The following is a 21,433-nucleotide window of genomic DNA, read 5'->3' as shown; positions in this document are numbered from 1 at the left end:
GACATCAATCCTCTATACACAGAAAACCGTTTTAGTCCTTGAAAATGTGACTGACTCTTTGTGGCTGTAGTTATCATATTGGAATAAAATTTAAAAAAATCTAGGAACCAAAGAAAGTTCCAGCCCTACATTTCAGTAAACTTACTGTATGGTTACGTTTCACACTGCCAACATAGCACAAAAGAAGAACTGTTGCTATTTTAGTATTTTTCATCCAAAGTCAAAGTGAAATTTTGCATACATCCACTCTCCTGTTTAATCAAGTCCGTACTGTCCATCAGTCTCCTCCTTTTGTCTGGGAATGACAGGCCCGGGGGCTCGTAAACCTGCGCTCCTCCGGCTGATGGAGTGCGGGCCAGCTCAGTGCCAGACAGGTTCTGATGCTGTTAGGTAAATTAGATCAGAGACGTGCGCCTGCATTTGTCCACATCAGGAGACCATACGGAGAGGGCGGGGCTATGACACAAAAATGAGAGGGACAGTGACAAAGGTCTAACTCTCTCATAGATGCCAGATGACGATTTTAGGATTATAACAACTTTCGTGGTAAATTACTGGCTGCTAATCTACTAAAACAACTTCCTACAGTCGTCCATAACGCATAGAGAGAAATTGCCGTCTGCTTCTGATCTCTCTTTATTCCTGATGCTATTCTTAGAGCTCTATCTCCCCAGTTAGATAACACGAAGAGAACGCTGTCTTTTTCTAGCATTTAAGCGTTTTATAATTAGAATGAATGCCTATGTATGGGATTTGGCTAAAATCTCAAAAAATGTACTAAATCGATAAGAAATGTAAATACTCTTTAGCTTCTGCTGCATTTGAAATGAATCGCAGTCGACTTAGCTCATCTCCCCGGGTTCTCTTCCATTGTCTCCCGCGTCCGTGTGCGCCACTGTTGCGTGTGGAATCCATCATGTGCTACCGCCGCGGCTGCCTGCTCCATATCAGCCAGGCCCGATCTATCTCTGACAGAGCCGCTGTGCCTCTGCCCACTGTATCGTTAAATTGCACTTTAATTCAATTAGGCCTGCTAATTATGAAGGCTTGAATCAATCACGGCCTCAATAACAGCGGCCCATAGCGGACGCCGGGAGGGCTCAGACTTTTTCTCGAGACTCATCAATATCCCGCAGCAGTGAACCCGACATCCGGAGGTTCAAATGGACAGGAATCGCTGAGAATTGAGTTATCGTCAGAAGCTTTTTGTCCCTCCTTTGTACCCTTACGAGCTTAGTGGATAATGGGTTCTGAACGGTGGTCTAAAGATGGAGTGGCAAACTGAGTTTTGCTTTCATAACTCCACCTTCAAGTTTGCCTCGCAACTCTAAGGTTGACGGTTAATATCCTCTTAGTTCAACACAATTTGCTGTTATGTCCCTGAGCAAGACACGCAGTGTCCAGACTTTTATGAGGACAATTTGCAAGAAAAATGAAAGTTACGGCAACTACTGCCATGATATCCTTTGACAAGACACCTCACCCACCTTGATCATGTACGTACATAGGCCTGGATAGGGCACTGCCCCCTCAGGCTTGTGGCAGATTTGATAAGTGGCCACCTAGGTGCCATAGACATAGAGTATGGGACATTTTCCCTCTTAGATATCCATAACTTGCTTTAAAATGACATCAGGACTGCACATGTTTCCTGGGCTTCCAACAAGGAAGAAAAACGCAGGTTACTGAAATCGATGGATGGACCTTCAGTGTTTTCTAGATTAGAAAGTATATAGTATATCTATGACCTTCATGCAGTTCAATGTATTTTCTTTGGGCATTTTTATCAATGTTATACAACATATTTTTGCAAAGCTGAAAAAAAGTTTTAAAAAAATATTTTAAAAGTCGAAAGAGCAAGTTTTGGTTCCAGAGCAAACTGCCTCGGGCTGTACTAAAGTTTTTAAATGATGTAAAAAAAAAAACACTCCAATAACTACTAATTGGACTAATTGGGTGGAAGGTTCCTTGATGATTCGTGTGTGACAGCACCATAACTATTTAACCATTTGGTTTCAAAGGGGCAACTACGAAAGAAATGTAAGTGAAAAAGGGGCATGTTTCAGAGGTAGTCCCAGGGGCGTTGAGTGCGCGGTCCCCACGGAAGAGTCTAGCAGGTCCCAGCTGAACCCTGCCTCTTTAGCCATGCATGGAAACGGAGCCCGCGGCTGCTTTTGGGTTAGATTAATCATCATTTCGAGCTTATTAAGTGGGAGGACAGACCGCGTTCCACCGTTTGCAACGTTTAATCCATCTCTCAAACTGTGAAGGTCAGCGAGCCGGCTCCATACCCCCGTCCCAAATCACCGAGGCTGGGTGAATTTCAATGAGCGCCCCCTGGATCAAATCTGGAGCTAATTAGATACAACTTAGGCTTCGGCGTGTATTTTTTGATTAGGCGGACCGCACGCAAGTTACAAGCAGAAAATGACCAAGGGGCAAAAGATATGGGAGAAGTTTGAAGTATGATTACTTCTGATGCTTAACAAACTGAGGGTGTGTCCCGGCAAAGGCCCCTGGTGCCAAAAGACAACAATAGACGCAAACAAAAAACGGACACAATAGGGGGCAGCAGTGAGCAGAGGGGTGTGTCTAGCGGGGGGCGAGGGGTTGTACAGGGTTTGACTTTTAGAATATATTTTTTAATATATATATTTGAACATGACACTCAACTAAATATTGAATAATCTATGTTAAGTTGCTCGTTTTTGGCAGGATTCTCAAGTTACTCAGAGTACAAATGAATACATCAGTGGTACGTGGGACAAAAATGATAGAAACCACTGTTATTATGCTACTACTACTACGACTACTACTACTACTACTATCTCCAATTCAAGTTCAGCTCAAAACCAAACAAGGTCTGGACACGCCCCTGAGAGCGAAGAAGAGAGTTTAGCTTCCTGACAGCCTGGTGGATGAAGTTGTCCTTCTGTCAGTCAATCATCAAACTAAAAACAAACCCAGTGGACTTAACCCTTCAGCTTCTCATGACTCATCAACAAATTCCACACAAAGTCTACCTTAATCTTAATAGAGCGAAAACGGTTTCTACATATGATTCTTTCACTTCTGTTCAAAGGAGAGCATTAAGAGCTTGTCATCAAATAGTGTATGCATATAGCGAACCGCGCTCCGTAAATATGTCAAACAAGAAAGATAACACAGATGAATATTACGCTATGAATAATTAAATTGGAGTTAAATCTTTTGTCCACATGGCAGTCTATTCTAGATGGTCCATTGTTTGCCGTCTTGTTTGAGCAGGTGGGGGCTTTTTCGAATCGGGGCGGGGGGCGTCGTCATGGGAGTTCGGTGGAGCGGCATGGAGGGGCTTTTTCCATTTGCTTTTAATTGGAAGCTGAGATTTCTGGATAAGGGCAGGACTGAAAGCCATTTGGCGGAGTGTTTGAGCGCGCCGGGGCTAAGTGAGGAGGGCCGCGCGCAGCCGAGGGGCCGGCGGAGGGGCCAATAATGAACACAGGTCCCCGTAGACTCCCTGAGCAGACGGAATCGCACAGGAGGGCGGGGTGTGGCGCCCACGAAAAGGGCGTTTATTGAACAAATGGACAATATCAGACATTTCTTTGTCTTCTCTTTATCAACACACAGGATTTGAACGAATTGGGGCAAAAAATATTTAAAGACCTTCTTTTTCTTTCAAATGTTGCGATTAAAATCAGATTAGAATAGAACTGTGATTGATGTAGTGGTGGCTGAGTGGTTTGTTCACAGTGAGAATGACCTGTGCCAGTTACTTTGTCCCTTCTCTGGGTGGGTTTCCTCTGGGTGTTCTGGTCCACATGATAATCCAAAAAACATACACAATAAGCTAAAAAAAATGCCATTTAAGTATTGATTGATGATTAAACCTTGCTCAAGACCTGGAGATGGGTTCCCAAACACACAGCTCTTGACAGTCTTCCGCAGCAGCATTAATGCATACAGCAAGCAAAAAGCAGAGTGCACATTGAATATTAAAGATCACCTGACACATTTTTAAAAATTAGATAAAGAAGTTCCTTTGCCAAAATATGGATAGAAAATGTAACAACGACTTTACATTCCCGGAAAATAGTTCTCAAAAATGTATTGGAGATGGAAAAAGTAACGTACACTATTCAAGACAAAATTGAAACTTTAAAAACATTATATATTAAACAACTTGTCCTCGAACTGCCACCTCAACGTGGCGGAGGGTGTTCAGCACCTGAATGATCCTGGGAGCTCTGTTGTCGGGTGCCCCGGTAGTGTCTCCAAGGGCTAACAGGTCCTAGTTTACGGGTCACACAAAGAGCGGTTCAGAAGGCCCTTATGAGAGACCAACAGGCCTGATTAGAATCGTGAGGCCGTACTTCTGTGGACCCACCACCTGCAGGAGGAGACGTAAGGGGCTGCTGCAATGTGATTTTGGCAGCTCCAACGGCTGCCCCCACGACCCGGAAACGGACAAGTGGAAGTGGAAGAAAATGGATGGATATATTAAACAATATTGATGGAGAAAGCAAAGAAACAAAACAGAAAAATACTTTTTTTTTGTTCCCTTGTTCTTGTGTGTGTTTCTTTGCTTGGTTTAACTTTCTTGGCTTGGCTTTTGTCCTTGGTTTTGTTTGGGTATGTTATGGTTATGTTATGTATTTTTTTTTGCACACTACAATCATTAAAAAATTCCGAATGCAAACAATCACGCAGCAAAATTATATAGAGTATAAAAAGCATTTTCTAAAAAGACACTAAATAGTCTAATGGTGCCTTAATATAAATAATTGTAAAAACTGCAGGGGGCGGGAGATTGCAAATTGATTTAAAATTTTACAACAGTGGCGTAGAGGGTGATCAGACGGACAGGTAACTGCGCAAGATGCTTGATATTTTGCTTTTTTTATTCATTTATTTGAGCAGTTAGTCTGCTTTTTGCAACCACACAAAAGCTTTCTGCTAATTGCACTTTTAATTTACTATTATTTCAAGTTACGTGGAAAAACAATGGTGAAATAAATGTTTGAAGAATCAAATTTGACATTATTTTCTAATCTGTCAAAAACAGATTTCCAAATGTGCCTTCCATATACATTACATCAAAGCTGCCCTCTCCACATTTCGATTTTAGCTCATGCCTGTCTCTGCGGGGGTCTCGTCTTCCATCTCGACAGAAATCATCTCCATCAAAACAAAAGCGGAACCCGATCCATTCCCATGGACGCTCCTTGGCTAAATGTGAAGGCCTGTCAGCGTGGTTCTGGTCGGAGTCACACCGGCGTTGGGGTAATATGGAGGCGGGTTATGATAGAGCTCTACAGGGGAGACGGAGTCCATACCAAAGCACATCCCGTGTCCCGTATCGTGGAAACGGAATGGAAAACAGCACCGCGGGGGAAATGTGCACTATTACTGTAAAGCTGTTATGGCCATGTTTGATATTCCGCATTCATCTTTGGCATTGCGGGCTGAGACGAGGATTATGCAAGCGGCTTGGGATGTTTCGGCATGTATGGCTCATTTTGTATGATGATTTTCTGTCACCCCAGGAAGCTAGTCAGTGTAGAGGTTTTATGGAATGTCGATGAAAATTGACTTTGAGGGTTACAGTATTCACTGTTTAATCGTGAGTGAGTGAATGAAACATAAGTGAAAGTAATAAAGAAAACAGCCAGAGATCTTGACACATATTACCAACTGATGAGGCCAAAGTAATTGAAATTTGATGGAAAATTGTCTTCAGTTTGTCCCCTGCATTTGAGGAATCCTTTCATTCTCACCCATCCGATCACGCTATAACTGGAGTAATCTACTATGTACTTAGTGGATCAACCTACTGTGCATGCTTCAAATAGACCTTTTCCACTTTCCTATTCACTTATTCACGCTTTTGGAATCTCTGTCATCTTCTGCCACCAGTTTGGTTCGACATCACCAAATAAATGCCCATTTCCCCACAGAGCGGTGCAAGAGACATACAGTATTTCCTCCAACAGCGGCACAGGGAAGACAATATGACCGAGGACTTGATCGGATAAAGTCTGGAGAAGATCATGATCGGATAAAGTCATGGATTTTAGAACAGAGGAGCTTTGTGGATTACAGTGCTGTGTGACGTACACCGGAGAGGAACCTGGAAGACGGAGACAGAATAAATATGCTGAAAATGAGCATGAATGAAACTAAACTCCTCTCCAGGTGCGATCATGATGAGAGTATGTCTTTATAACATGGTCAAAAGCTTCAGAGATCATTTACATCAACAAAAACCCAGCTCATTCCCCTCCCCTTATCCGACAGTGACCGCTGTGTTTTTCCCGGACGTTGCCCTTACAACAGACCTCTCTGGCCTGATAATGTGAAGTGGTCCACTGCATGTTTACTGCCGGTCTGGACCTTATTACATTCCTCCTGCAACTTAAAAGCATTGGCGTCCTAACGGGAGTCATAAAAAAAGAGTGAGAAAAGCCTATTGTGATCATGGACCTCATTGTGTCGAGGCATTTTGGCGGAGTGGAAGTGTGGCCTATTATAACAATGGACAACAGGGGGAATCAAATAGAAAGGCTGGAGCGGCTGGGAAAATGGGGCGATGTGAAAAACGCCCCATCTAGAGTCTTAGGGGATAGTCATTGTTTATGTTTTTCAGATCTTAAGAAATGGTTATGGAGTACAATATTACAATCATATTTGAGACGGTCATCAAATATCACAATGTTTTCCTTATATCGTGCTGCTATAGTCCAATTATCTTTGCAGGTTTTAGCAAGTTTGCAAAAGATATCACCATATGCATTTCCAAAGGAATTAAAAAGCATTCAACAAACGTCTAGTAGGACACTGTGCGCACTAGAAGAGAAGTGCTGGTCATAGAAAATGCTGAAAAGAAGCGTTTAGGAAAATTTGGGAGGGTGTGATGATTACAGGCAATCGAGCGCAATTAGCACTTTTCCAGATGCTCGAAGTGGCTTTACAATTTCATGCATTATGCACTCTCCAAACTTGGTGGTCGTACGTGACAACTAAATTCGCAGCTGCTCTGGCGCTGCCTCCAGCCACCTCCATCCAGTCACACAAATGCACAGGCAAAGTGCGAGCCTTGTCCACAGACACAATGCTGACAAACGATCTAACCACTGGCGCTAGTATTATCAGGTGCTGCTTTTGTTTTGGTGGTTGTTTGCCTACTGCTGCTTCAAAAAGTTCCAGTGGAAGATTCAAAGATTATTCAAAGATGTGTGTGCGGCTCAGAACACAACGGAACAATATTTTAACAGGACATAAATGGAGATCTTTGGTCGATTTCCTCAAATACTCCTGAAGATTAAAACCAGGGATAAAAAATATTCACACCCAACCGCCTTTATAAAGACATTTTGAGTTCTTTCCTCATATCATTTGGCACTCTTTTATACTCGCCACATGCTGCCGTCAGTGAGAAAAGCCCATTGATTTCTCCCAAAAGCGTTCAGATAAGTTGTGCATGGCGCTCAGAGCGGGCAGGCTGTCCCCCGCTGGCCTACACCTGTACTGCCGCTGCACGCCGGTGGCTTCCTTTATTCCCACAAGTCATTACAGTTGGGCTAAGGTGCCCCCGCGCGCTGTGGCTGGTGGGTAATGAGCTGGCTCCCCCCCGCCCGTGTTCAATTATACTCATTGAGAAAGCGATTTCTCACTCCACGGAGCAAATCGGGAGACGGCGAACGCATGAACTTTAATCAAGAATTAACACGCAGGCAGACGAGAGGGGCATGTCGGGGTGGACCACAGGCATACAAAGGAGTTTCGTCAGCCATCTCCATTATTCTTGCCTGGCACCTCTCGGCATGTGTCTGTCTGGCTTTTGCGCATGTCCACTCCACAGATCTGGACATTTTTAGTACTTGGTTCAGCACTGTATCTTGTCTTAAGCGCATCTTTGAGTAATCTTTGGACCTTCTCCAGTGGACATTCTTAGCGGCGTGATGAAGGCTCCCAAAAAGCTCGTCCTGTTCCCAAAACGTTCCTCCTGACGTCCTATGTGGGCGGGTGAAGGGAAACTACTGGATATTTAGTTCAATCTGTTTAAGATAAATATGGCATTTTCTAAACAACAAAAAAAACTTTTTTTTTGCTGGGGGAAGGGGGGTTGATTACAAAACTAGACACTCTAATACACCTTATGTGTGATTTTGTGTGAGAGTAGGAGAGAGGAGGAAAGAGGAGGAGAGAGGAGTTAATCAGAAAGGAGAGTGTTTCATAAAACATGCAATATCTCCGTTTCTAGAAAGAAAAAAAAAACAGTGATTCTGATCAAACCGAGGCACGTAGAATTATACTGTTTTCACCTACAGAGAGCTTAGAGTCTCACCTTTCAAACGAGCCATAGCTACAGTATAACATAGAATATGCTGTGGTGCTACAAATATCATGAAAAATGGTCTGGATTGTTGGCACTCAACAACTAGATCCCAAAAACAGTGTGGCACTCAATGTGTTAAGAGTTGCGTCACATAAATAGCCAAAAATGGCTGATGACAATTTGGCCGAAAAAAAGAAACAGTTAAGTGTTTTTTAAGTTTGCGTGGGAAAAGAATGACCTCGGAACCTCAGTAAAACTGAAATGACCCCAGGACATCGGTAAATTCACAAGCAATGTGAGTAATTCGTCTCTTTCCCGAAAAAGACAGTTAGATGATAATAAATTGGATGATGACAACAATCCTTATCGTTCATACATGTTGCTAGTGCTTCGCAGCAGCGTCAACAACTAACCGGCGGCTACGGCGAACAACACCGTGCTTTGTAACTGGGATTTTGCTCCTCTCATGAAACAGCTGTTGCCTTTGTATCGTAATCCATTCTCTCTGACGCAGATTCCCCGAACTAGACTTTGCTTCCAAACTTTTCCATAGAGCCTCCATGTTACTAGATCTGTCAGACATTGCCACGACAACAAGGTCATGCGTCCCGGTCCTTTGGGGAACTTTGTCATTAGTTTTCTGAGGTGTAGTCGAGTGTGTAGGGGTGAGAAAGAGTACTCTGCCACCGTCACCCGAATGCATTTCAGAATAGAGAGATCCTAGTTTACGTGTTTACAAAAGAGATTCTGACAGTCTGCTGAAGATCGGCTCTCGAAGATGGGATGAATCAGAGATGGAAAGTGACATTGGGGCCGTAATTAACCGTGAGATGGAGGAGCGGGAGGCGCATTTGAAGGAAGGAGAGAAAAGTTGCGAGCTAATGACCTGAGAGAGGCAGAGTGACAGACAGGCAAACCTCTGCGTCTCTAAATTACATGTGTAGTTGGGATTTGTGCCGAGCCTCATTGACTCGTGCGTGCAAAACAATACGTGGAGAAAAACATCATTAAAACACAACACGCGCCGCTGTGGAAAGTTCTTTGATATCATTTTGACATCGATTTCTGAAGTCCTGTCTTAGAAATTCTTTGATGTTTCAACACAAGTTATGCCTGTGCAATGTTGGGGAAAAGCTGCGACACTCGATAACTGCTTTGAATGGTGCGATTACGACGTGACTACGATATATCGCGAAACCTTTTCAACGCCGTATGTTTTATCGGATTTAAACAGAACAAAAGTGTAGGCTATTTGTTGTTTCAGCAAATTCTGTCAAAACAAGGCTTTGATTCACTGTGACGATTCCAGCAAGTGGTTCCAAAAGACTTCCTTTCTATTCCAGCAACTTTCGCTGTATTTGAGTGCATTCTGCTCAATGTCACGTTGCATCCAAGAGAGTTTGAGACCTTTTCATGGTGCATCTTGTTTACAATTGCAAGGCCAGTAGAAAAGAATGGGCTTTTTGGAGATCATTTTCCCGTTGCGTCCACTTTTTGAACCCCGTTCCTTTCCTGTCACTATAGCTGCAGTCTCACCAGAGCTCGTCCTGGCATGAAGGTAACATCACCTTTTGTCATACTTTCCCATGATTACAATGTAAAAGTTGTTCTGAATTGTTAATCACGCTGTCTCTATCATTCTCATTCACGTCGTGCGGCCATGTTGAGTTTCACACGGAAGGTTAGCAGAGAGACTTTGTGAATGCTGAACATAATGCATAAAATAAGTAAGTCTAAAGTGGAGAAGAGTTTTGTTCCATTTCCAACAGAAAAGAGCAATAAGTGAACATTTTGTACCCACAATTGATGCGCAGGATGCTGGATATTTAGTTTGAAAACTGAATCTGTATCTTTTTAGCTTTTTTATATTGTCCTGTAAATGGGATTTTCTTAAAAAAAACAAAACAGTTTTGTACATAATGGTTATTTATCTGGCTCAAGGACGGGAACAGTTATTGAACATCTTGTGAGTTTGAGAAAGAAAAGAGAGGAGAACAAGATAGCAAAAATACACAATAACCTCAAGCTTGTTATAAAATATGAAATATTTCTTTAATAAATAAGTGAAAGCTGAACATGGATTTTCATGTTACAATCCTATTATTCAAACCGTGCACACCTTTGTGTTTCTCTCCCGTGTCTGCATGAGTTTTTGGTTGACCTACATCAACCAAAAAGATGCTCAATATGTGAATCCTCCAGCCAGGTGATCTTGACCATCAGACTGGCTCCACATCTGGAGATGGTCCCCGGGCGCTGCACTGCGGTCGCCCACTGCTCCTCTCGAGTTACCCCAACGGCATCGAAGGACAACAAAGTAACCTTAACCTTACAGAAGCACTTTGATCTGGACTTCCTGGATTCTGTTGCTCTCCCAAATAGATAAAAGTATTTCGTAAGCAAGGCAAACTCTTGCTAGATGAATGCTATCCACAACAATATTCATTATTTGATCAATACATATGAGCCACTAAAACAGGATTCCATAGAACAGCATAAAAGCTCAAAATTTGTTGAGTACTCCTGATGTAGGACCTGTCCCCTTAAGACGAAACATAGATTTTTTTTGCTAGTTTTCTAATTTTGACATCTTATTCTTAATGCCAGAGTACAAAAGAGACTGTCACCCGTTATGGTGCTTATTGCCACTTTCCCACACAAAGCTTTTTTCACTTAAAATCAAACTCAATTTACAAGATATCCAAAATGAAAACTCTAAATTTAAACCTGGCTCAATCCATTATTTAGATTCCGTCGCAATTTTAGCCACTGTGATGCATAAAACACCTTATTATTTATATGAAAACCCAAAATGACAGAAAACTTGCAATGCATTTATGCAATTCACCTGCAGTGTCTGGCCTCAAAATACTCCACATATTTCACTCTGGGAAAATAGTCCTCTCCAAATATGTCTGGATAATGTATTTTTAAAAATCCTTAACTCGTCAAATTAAGATCAGGCGAGTCGACTTTTGATCCACACCATTGCACGGACCCTCCTAACTCCCCGAAGCCATTGATGTGGCCTGTACATTCAGCAGACCTGAACAGCCCAAAGCTTCTCATTGACTTCAGCTGTTGCAGAGCCGGCGGCCTGTGGCGTGCACTTTCAGGCTGAATTAGGAGGACTGGGCCCGCGATGAGAGCAAGGTCCCCTCACAGCCGACACCAGGCACGGTTTGGGAGCGATTCAACCACTGTGGAATGTGAGGCTGTTTTCTGTGAACGCTACCAACTCCTAGATCTGCGCTTTGTCCTGTTTTTTTGCAGACACGCCATGAAGCAGACGATCGAAATGGCAATCTGATGTAGCTTTCAAAGTCCTTTATTTAAGAGGGACGCCAAAAAAAGGACTTTTAAAGCTACATCGGAGTGCCTCGGACTCTTTTGCCCACAACACATTTGCTTAAGGGGTGAATTCTAATTTTTTTGGTGTCTCCTCATCCTTGAAGATCCCTGATGTTTTCAGTGTATCCCACATGGATTACGACCCAGTGCAACGCTGCTATTGCCGTTTTTTATCTGAATATAAATAGCTTATTCTAAGACTAAAAATCTATCCAAAATGCCCTGTAACATAGGGGTGTCAAACATGCGGCCAAAGGGCCAGATCTGGCCCGCGAGATGATTTAATCCGACCCCTGCACTGTAGAGCACAATTCCGCCCATTCCTGTTCAGAGTTATGAATTTTTAAAGAATAATCAGAATGCTCATTCCAGCCACTAGGGGGCAGGTTACATTTTTAAAAAAAAAAGGTAAAGTTGTTCACACGTGTCCAGCAGAGGGCACTGATATAATAAGAAATCAGGATATGAACAACACATTATAGCCACGTGGTAAATGAACAGTCTGCCCCAAGGCGGCTGTGGCTTCAATAACAGTTTACCACAACCACTGAGTGTGGAGTCAATGCATAATGACTACTATGTAGAAACTTGTGACACAGGCTTATGCAATACAAGTGTAAGCGTTGCTATTGATTAATCTACAGTCAAGTTGGGGCTTTGACCAAATCACAGCTCATTATTATTATTCATTTATGGGGAAAATGTTCTCTATAGTATTTTCCTGTTTACATTAAATGCGGTCCGTGACCCAAAATTAAACCTGGTTCTATCTCTTATTTAAATTTCCTCACAATTTTGGCCATGTTCGCCTTGTCTTGTCTAAATAAAAAATAATAAAACTACATGAAACATTTTTTTTATGGCAAGAAACTACAGCAAAATGTATATCTCTATTTTTCCATATCATCTACAGTGTCTCGCCTTTTATTGCTTAAAACTGATGGTCTATGTAAAGCTTCTAAACCCAAAATCTTCCATTCTCAAAGTTACATTTAAACAGCTGTGTTCCCAACTCACGCCTATCTCTCCACACATCCCGCTTTATCTTATACACGTTTACTGTCAGGGTAATACCAATAAATCCCAGCACGTCCTTCGGCGTTACACTCAAACATTGCATTGCATGATGTTGCAGTCCAAAGTCTGTCCAGCTGATTTAAACCCATTTTTGCCCGCCGTCTTCCCTTTTTGTGCAACAGGACAACAGTGCCATCTGCAGTCGGCTTCTTCAGAGCTGCCCCAAAGGTGTGGCACGCTCAGAACGCTCCCTCACTCTTCATTTCCAGTCCGGTGGTTGTGTCTCTGGATTTCCATTGCCTCCCTGATCCAATAGTGTGTTTGTTGCAGAGTGCTGATGACCTTCGCACCAAGGTCAAGGAGCATATGATAAGATCTGAAACAAGTCCAGCTGGAAAGTTTTATACTACAAGAAGACCACATTATCCTAATCAGAACTGACTTTTTCACAAATTGCGAGTGACCATAATTTCCATCTTTTTTTCAAGTGTTGAGATTAATACAAATTGCAAAAGAAATAGTAAAAAGTAATTCCTCGTATTGGCTAGTTTTGCTGAAAAGGTGGCTGTGGTCGCAGTTCTGTGGTCTTCCATGCTCAGCTGCTCTCATGTTGCCTCCAGCTGGCTCCAGGCTCCGAGCCAACTGTAGCCAACCTGCAAAAAGTCCACCTAATGCAGTACAACACAAGAGAAGACAGTGCTGCTCAAATGGTGGGTCGGCTCCCAAAACGGGGCGGCAGGAACGTTTTCAATGTTTAGCTACTAAAAACACAATAAACACTGTGTTAAAATTACTCTTATTGAGTACTTACAATGTAATTTGTGGTGAAAATACTTTCCTTTCACCATACCAATTAAGAACCAGTGAGCTAAGAGAAATCTCTTGTCATAATTGTTGTGGCTTAGGGTTAGGGTCTGTAAGTTTAAAGGTGCATTATGTAACATTTTATGCACAAAAAAAAGTTGATATTTGCGCGTATTTGACTTTGTATTGACCCAGCGGTTGTATGAGTGGTTAGCACCATCATGGTGGCCTCTACACCGTTCCAGGATCGCTTGTTTTGTTGATTTTCATATGAGAGGGTCTGTCGGCAGTGACAACCTACTACACAATTGATCCTGGAGCGTCCTAGAGACCACTGTGCCGGAAAGTAAAGGCGCCATGCTGACCACTCATACAGCTGGGTCACAACAAGGTTAAACACGCACAAATATCAACTTCTTTTTCCACACGTTGCACAATGCAACTTGAAGTGTTTTACAAAAGTAATAAACTGCTTATAATTGAGTGACTGGGCCAGTAATTTTATTAATCCTTTTATTTATTTATAATTCTAATAATTGTATTCCCTCCCTTTGCTGATCTAAGCAACTAATCAAAATGTCTGATGCCACAGCTTTGACCAATGAGACAAGCTTTCCTGTGAACCTGCCTGTTAGGTCCAATTAGAATATCTTTCTCTCTCTCTCTCTCTCTCTCTCTCTCTCCACATTTTGCTTTCTGGTCCCGTCAGGAGGGGAACTTGATTGTTTGCCTTCAAAATCTCTCCCTCTTCTAATTTTGCAATCTTACAGACTGTCACTTTAACGCACAAGTTTGTGAATGTCTTGGTTTGAAGTGTTGTTCTGCAGTTGGATTAAGTCGATGTCACTGCCATCAACAGTTTAAATTGGACATACGATGTATAATTCAGGTTTTAAAAAGTGCTATTAATGGTACCTCAGCATTAATATTTCACATAATATTCTAATTATTTCCAACACAGTGTTCACTCTGCTTTGTTGAGCAATAAAATAAAGTGTACAGTATGGATTTGGAGACCAGTGTACCATATTTTGGCGTCAAACAGAGATTTGTTGGTACAAATGTACAAAACCATCCTCGAGGAGCCTTTGCATAAGAGATTACAGCGAGTCCGACTTCCCACGGACGACTTTGCTATTCTAAGTGGAGATGCCAGAGCGCCCCTGGCTTCCCATTGGTAATTTATGGTCAGGGTGGGAGGACCTGCTGAAATATGGATGGACAGCTCTTTACATGTGCGCAAAATGGAGAAAAGGCACAGCGAGGCCATTTTTAATCTCAAGCAGAGGCATTTACACATTCGTTTATTTAGCACATGCGTGATACCGTCGGATTATGATTATTGAGACAATTACAAACATGGAGGTTTACATTTCTATCTGCATCTACAGCGACATGGGGAAACCTGAATAAATCCGTGCAAATTGCGATGCATAATAAGCTACATTTTTATCTCTTTCGCAAAAAAATAAAAAAAAACCCACAGTGAACTAATCTTTGATAAACAACACCTGGTAATTGGTGTCATTCTCCGCGAACCTTTGTGTGTGTTCAGACTTGCAATTATCTTGGCAAGAGCTCCTACGCTGATCACAATTCATTTTAATTAACCCACGCCGAGTATTTTTATCTTCCAGTTCTCGGCAGCTGAGTTTTACGCTTCAAACAATCAAACAAATGAAGTTTGTAACTAAAAAAACATGATAGTGTCATGTCCGCCGGAGGATTTGTCAGATTACGGGATTAGCGCACCTGCGTTGATGCTGACACTAGAGCCGCTGGTTTTAGTTAATGGATCGTCTCTCCACAACAAAATCAAAATGCTTCGAGGATATTTGGGTAATTATGGGACTTAAGGTGGAGTATTCCCCGGTCAGTTAGGAGCCAGGCTGATGTGAAGGAATCCCGTCTCTTACCTGTTCCTGTTGGTACAGCAAGCGTTCCATCATGGGGTGATTGGCGCTCAGCGAAGAGCGCGTCATCTCCCTCTGGAAGTGTGTGGACCAGCCACTGGCGTCCCGAGGGAGGCTGCGGTAAGCGTGGGCTCCTCGACCCTGCGTGAGGAGAAGTAAATTTGAGTCATCCAAAACGGACTCTTCTCGGGCTGTGCAATGAATCGAAATTCAATTATGATTTCGATTATGACACGAAACGATTTCAGAAATATCGAGAAGAAGCATCATCGAGAAGAAGCGATTATTAAACGATTAAGGATGCTGTCCCGCTTGTCCATCCGAAGCGCGGCAAGGCCATCCTGCGCAGTTAGATTGTGTGCGCGGGTCTGATCCGCTGAACTCTTAGCGCCGCGTGATGGAACTGTTGTATTTGTCGCAGGAAGAAATTTTTAAAAAATGAATCATCTTTATAAGTAGCTCTTGTGAAAACGCCGCTGATAAGTGCTCACCTTTTGCTGAAAGAAGAGCCCAACAAGAGGAACATAAGTTTGAAGCCTCTCATATCCTTTGCTCAGGTGCTGGTTTGTGTGGAGCAGATCTCACGAACGGAGCTCAAAGCAAACTGCATTATTTCATGACGCTGGGATTATTTTCCCTTCACATTTCACGAGCTCATGGCTCATGCTTTGGTCTGACATGAAAACAATGATGATGTCATCAGGCCGAACGGCTCAGTTCGCTGTTGTTAAATGTTAGGTTCTTACCTGTGTAACTTTAACTATGATTGACAAAAACTTAGCATAGTTTTTTTGATTAATAAACAAATAAAATAAAGAGACCTTTTGTTAAAACAACAAATAATCATTGCTACAATAATCGTGATTATAATTTTTTCTATAACCGAGCAGCCCTAGACTCTTCCAACCAGCTCTCAATATTCATGTAACACATAAATACAATACAATACAATAAAAAGCATTTATTTTGTTTTTCGTTGAAGTGACTTAATCATGCAAAATTGTTCCCTCGTCAAAGACATATCTGAAGTGGTATTTCACACTTCCACAGCGTACGTCCAGGAGGAGCCCCAGTAAAGATTGTCACCAGCTCTTTCGCCTGTATTTCAATATTACAATTTAAATCTATGTTTAAGCTCCATATGCATGCGAGCGCCATTACGCTATGTTCTGGACTTTTGCAAGACAATTTCATCTAAAAAATTGGACTTTGGGAAGCTTCTGTCCGTGACCCCTGCAATAGATGCTCTTCTCGTGGCCTTGTTTTAATAATGATGCACAGCAGAAAATAGTCGCTGGCATTCTTTGTTCAGATTGTGATTTTCCAGACAGACAGCCCTTGCCCGATCCTAAACCACACTCATTACAATATATGGTTAAATTGTGCAAACACCAATTCTTTACCTCACTGACCAATTACTCTCTGCCTCCCCCTCTCCATCCTTTCAGCTGGTCAGACGGGGGCATCTGTGGTAATTGAATTCGCACATTTCAAAGAGAAGGCCCGTTAGTCAGCTCGCTTTGGGTTTGGCGCCACACACAATAGTCCATTTCTCACTCCATTTCACCCAGCGTCCGTGACCCTCCCACCTCAGTGCGCTTGGAATACAACCGCGATTTAATAAGCCCGACCACAGCTGAGCCGACCGATCTCCCGTACAGCCACCAGCACCGCCGGCACAAAAAAAGGGTCTCCAAATGCAGCCGGAGTGATGTCAAACTGCATGCAAGAGTTTAGGATCACTCATTCAACGTTACCATAGAAACCTGCCATTTTACGGTGCACCTGCATAGACAAACACGCTAAAAATAATACAATAGTCGAGAAAAAGAGAGAGAACGGCAGGTTTCTACTAAGATGCTGTTGTGTCCAAATGAGGGAACAGTAACTTATTCACAAATGTCAAAAGCAGAAGTTCAGTGACCGCCATTTGCATATCCAGAAGCTAACTTGTTATTATTAAGCATTTAGCTCAGAGGTCACAGGTAAATCTCAAATCTCCAAAACTGTGAACATCCTATCCAGGTTTCCCGAGTCAAATCCCTGCCTGTCCCTGCGTGTGGAGGCAGTAGATTGCCTTATTCAGCCTTGAAGGGAATAGCTAAGCGGGCTGAAGGTCGTGGTACCTGCAGCAATTTGAATAAAATGATGGTATATTAAAAGCCAATCCGAGTTAAGATGATAATTTGCCGTGACGGAGCAACAAAATGGGGATTGTTTAATGTTTAATGAGCTGTGAAAGTTTGGGGTGGAGGAGAGAAGTAGCAGTCCCTAGTGACGTGTTGGCGGAACTCGAGAGGAATATAAAAACAGCCTCCTGCTAGAAAGGAAAAAAACAAGGCCTTTTCCCGCTTTAACATTGTTCATTGTATCTGCACAGAGTCTTACTTGCCATTACATCCAAATGAACATTAAACAACAAATAGATATGAGACAATATGAGAAGTATGGCCAGAAGATACAAAAAGGATATACTAGGTGGGTAGTGAAGTGTTGCTGGTACAAATAAGATAAGATTTTTATTGATCTGACAGTGACAGCATTAGTGAGCCTAGATAGAGGCACTCTGACGTGTTGACGCAGGTTCTTGAGCTGTCATCTGTAATGTAGCAACACACGGTTAGCGCTTGTGCTTCACAGTGAGAAGGTCCCGGGTTCGATTCCCACCTGTTGCATTGGCACATTCACGTATTTTTGAGTAATCTGTAAAAACTCTATTGGCAGCCATTTTAGGGATAGGTTTGCCTGAGTCCTCCTAGGAACGCCCCCACCTCCTGGCTCCAACCTTTCGTCACCAGCCGAGTAACCAACCACTGCTCCTCAGCAGAACCACCTCCCCACTGATGGCACAGACAGCGTGTGGAGGGGGCGTGTCGGAAAGAGACAGAGGCCTATTTCAAGACATTCACTACAGCCATTTTCAGAGAGCAATTTTATACAAGGCAGTTATTCTAATTTACTGCATTTACAGACCAACAGAAGGTTTCGTCATCATTGTAGTGTGTTATAGACTGGTGCTATGTGATTGAAAAAAGAATATTACCCCCTCTTTAAGATCTCTGGCCACAGGCGGACAAGTACTGTCCACTAAAGGTTATTGTCCACCTTTTCAAACCTTTGTTGTTGAGACTGAGACTCACTAAACAGTATGAAATGTCCACGTCAGCTTGGTAACAAAAAATACCATATGAATGTGATCCTATGAGCAAATAAATAAATAAAATAAAACCAGATGAGACCAATGCAAAAAAAAAAAAAGACCTGGGACCCATAAGAGAGAAGTCTGTCTGTGGCCAGAGATCTTTAGCGTTGCTGAAAAAGCCTCTTGTTTTTTATGACAGACTTTCAGACTTCTAAAAACCAGGACGCTGGAGCCATAAATCTCCTTCTGCTCATATACTGCTTGATGACTTCAGGTCGGGAAGGCATTGAAAATCCATTGGCGATGAGTTTGCAGCGCTAGCCGCTGAACGTGAGTGCGTGTTGACTTTGGTGTTTAGAGCTAGCAGAACCGATCCTGACTCAGCCCTCTGTAAGCGAACGCAGAGGGGATATGACAGAACAAGGGTTAGCAGTCAGGCAAACGGTTCCAGACAACGCATGTGGTTAGAGACCATGCAGCTGCCCAGAGCGTAGAAAATTCCCTACGGGCGCTATTGACTTAGACAAGTATATATCAAAGTCAATAATACATCCAGCACATGTTGTTCAGCGGACAAGATCAGACACAGGTTGACATTATATTGTTGGAGACCGGATGAAATATGAAGGTTTAAGGTATGTATTTCAAATCTATATGGCAGCAAGGTCCGCAATAGTAATCATTACTTATCGTAAACTTCATTGTTGAGAGAAAGATGAAATCCTTCCGGAACATTGTAGGTCCAGGCCTTTGTAAAGAGTATCATGTTCTGTGTGATCCAGTAGAAAAACTTACAGTATGGAAAAGTGTAATCTGATTCAAATTGAATAAATAAAAAATAAAAAACTCCAAATAGGAAAGAGCAGCGGGTTACTCCCGTTGTATTAACCCACTCATTCCAGCCACGTCCCGAGAGAGCCGCGCTCTGCACATGTAGCGTGGAATCACTTTGAATCCCAGTCATGCGCGTCTCCCTCCAGCGGCTTCTGTTTTTAACTTTCTTAGCTCTCTCTTCTCTTTTATTTTCTTCTCGTCTCCCCGCTGAACTCCGAATCAAAGACCAAAAAAAAACATATGATATCGAGCCTGCCTATGTCCCACCGGCGCGTCTCCAGCAGCGCGGCCTCTCTTCGCCCAACTCTCTCGTTCTTTTTGTGATCCCGCTTCAAAAACGTGCGGATTGTTAAAATACCTGGCCCCTTTGTTCTCGTCTCACCTTTTTGACGCCTTTAAAAGCCTTTATTCTTAAACACTGTATGCCAACTATCTTCCCTGTAGCTTCTGTAAAAGTGTAGAAGGCTAATAAGCTCTCAAGGCGGATGGCTGTAAGTACGTCCAACTGCGAAAGAGTTTGAGTGGTTTAAGAATTCGTCATCGTGTTCAGAAGAGTGTGAGAGGTTGGAGTTATAAAGGAAATCCTCAACAAATCATCTTTCACTTGATGCATTCTCTTCCAGCTGCATGATATTGGAAAGTTTGCTCACATTTCATTAACAAATGACTATAAATCTATGTGAAAATTCCATATACGGTGCATGGGTGATTGAATTACCTTCCTCTCCAGACTGCCTGTTCCCGTGCCCGTGCTGGTGGTGACTTTGAGGCTGTACTTGTGGAAGTTGGGCGTGGTGGACCAGCGTGCGGGGTTCTTTCTGGAGGGCTCTTCTTGGCCCCCAGGATTGTCGGCGAGGGAGGGGTCACTGCTGCGCCGTACCTGGAGGGCCATACCTGGGGGAGGATTAAGAAGTAAAAGGTAAGTAATCTTGTCAAAATTAGTTCAAAAGGATTTTCCAATGGTGATTTTAGCTCGTTGTAATTTTCATGTACAGTACATTAAACATTGGCCAACAGCCTTTCTAGTAATACACAGAAAAATCACTTATTTACTTGACTTGGAACATGGGACACTGCATGTTATTGAATACACAAGACTAAAGCGATTTTAATGAAACTGTACTCTATGGGTGACTGGGCTCAGAGATAGGGCGAGGAGCACAGTCCCCTAAAAGGAGCTTGGAGTAGAGCCGCTGCTCCTTCACATCGAGAGGAGCAAGCTGAGGTGGTTTGGACATCTATTTCGCTGGGGAGGGGTGTTCCGAGCCCGACCCAATGGAAGGAGGGCCCGGGGAAGACCCTTGACACGCTGGAGGGCCGCTAGACAATTAAATCAGGGCATTTCTGCTCAGACTGCTGCCTCCACAACCTGCCCCGGATAAAGATGCCCTACGATGATGTGTTTTTTGTTAACAGTTACCAGATCCAAACAGCCACCTCAGGAAATAAACAGTATGAGGGGGTCAGTTTCTCGTGAGGTGGCTTGGGAATCTGCTCCGGACCCCACCCTGATGAAGTTTTCTCACTATGTCCCAATCATCATTGGGAGGAGGCCTGAAGGAGAACAAAAACCCACTGGAGGAACTAATGTCGAACAACGTGGAATTGCCTTTGTTGCACCTGGAGTGGGGCGTGAGGGAGGCCTTGGGGATGTTCGCTTGGACATCTGCCCCTCCTCTACTTGAGCCAGAAAGCTCAGTTGATACAAAATTTGTATTATTCCTTCATGTGAACTTTCCAAGTAGATAAATATGTACTTAAAATACAATACATATTTCAAGGGAAGGTGTTCATAACCACAAATATGCATTTGCTTTTGCACTTACAGCAAATTCTCCTTTCTGACGCCACTGAATAATTCAGCCTGTTCACCGACGTGTAGGAAGTTAGCATCTATTTTACTTCTAACTTCCTTATAAGTCCTCACAGGCTCTAAGAAAACATTGTACATGCTCACCATAAAATCACTTTAGCTTGGCTTGGGTTCCTTTGCGGTGAAAGAAACTGCAAACTGCGAGAAGCTATGCAAAAGTCAACAATAAAAAATACATT

General features: G+C 42.8%; 1 protein-coding gene across 1 annotated transcript in view; it reads right to left on the bottom strand.

The window, feature by feature from the left end:
• pard3aa (par-3 family cell polarity regulator alpha, a) overlaps positions 1-21,433 on the bottom strand; it is a 429,242-nt gene that overhangs the window by 304,115 nt on the left and 103,694 nt on the right. Inside the window, exons 4-5 of the mRNA XM_079575903.1 lie at positions 20,100-20,275; positions 15,409-15,546 (exon numbers count right to left, since the gene is read on the bottom strand). Of these exons, the coding sequence (XP_079432029.1) occupies positions 15,409-15,546; positions 20,100-20,275 (314 nt within the window). The remainder of the gene's footprint in view (positions 1-15,408; positions 15,547-20,099; positions 20,276-21,433) is intronic.

This window comes from Gobius niger (genome assembly GCF_951799975.1).
Source record: "Gobius niger genome assembly, chromosome: 18".
Taxonomy (NCBI): Eukaryota; Metazoa; Chordata; class Actinopteri; order Gobiiformes; family Gobiidae; genus Gobius; species Gobius niger.
Note: the sequence above shows the minus strand (reverse complement) of the source record. Positions and strands in the feature narration are given on the sequence as shown.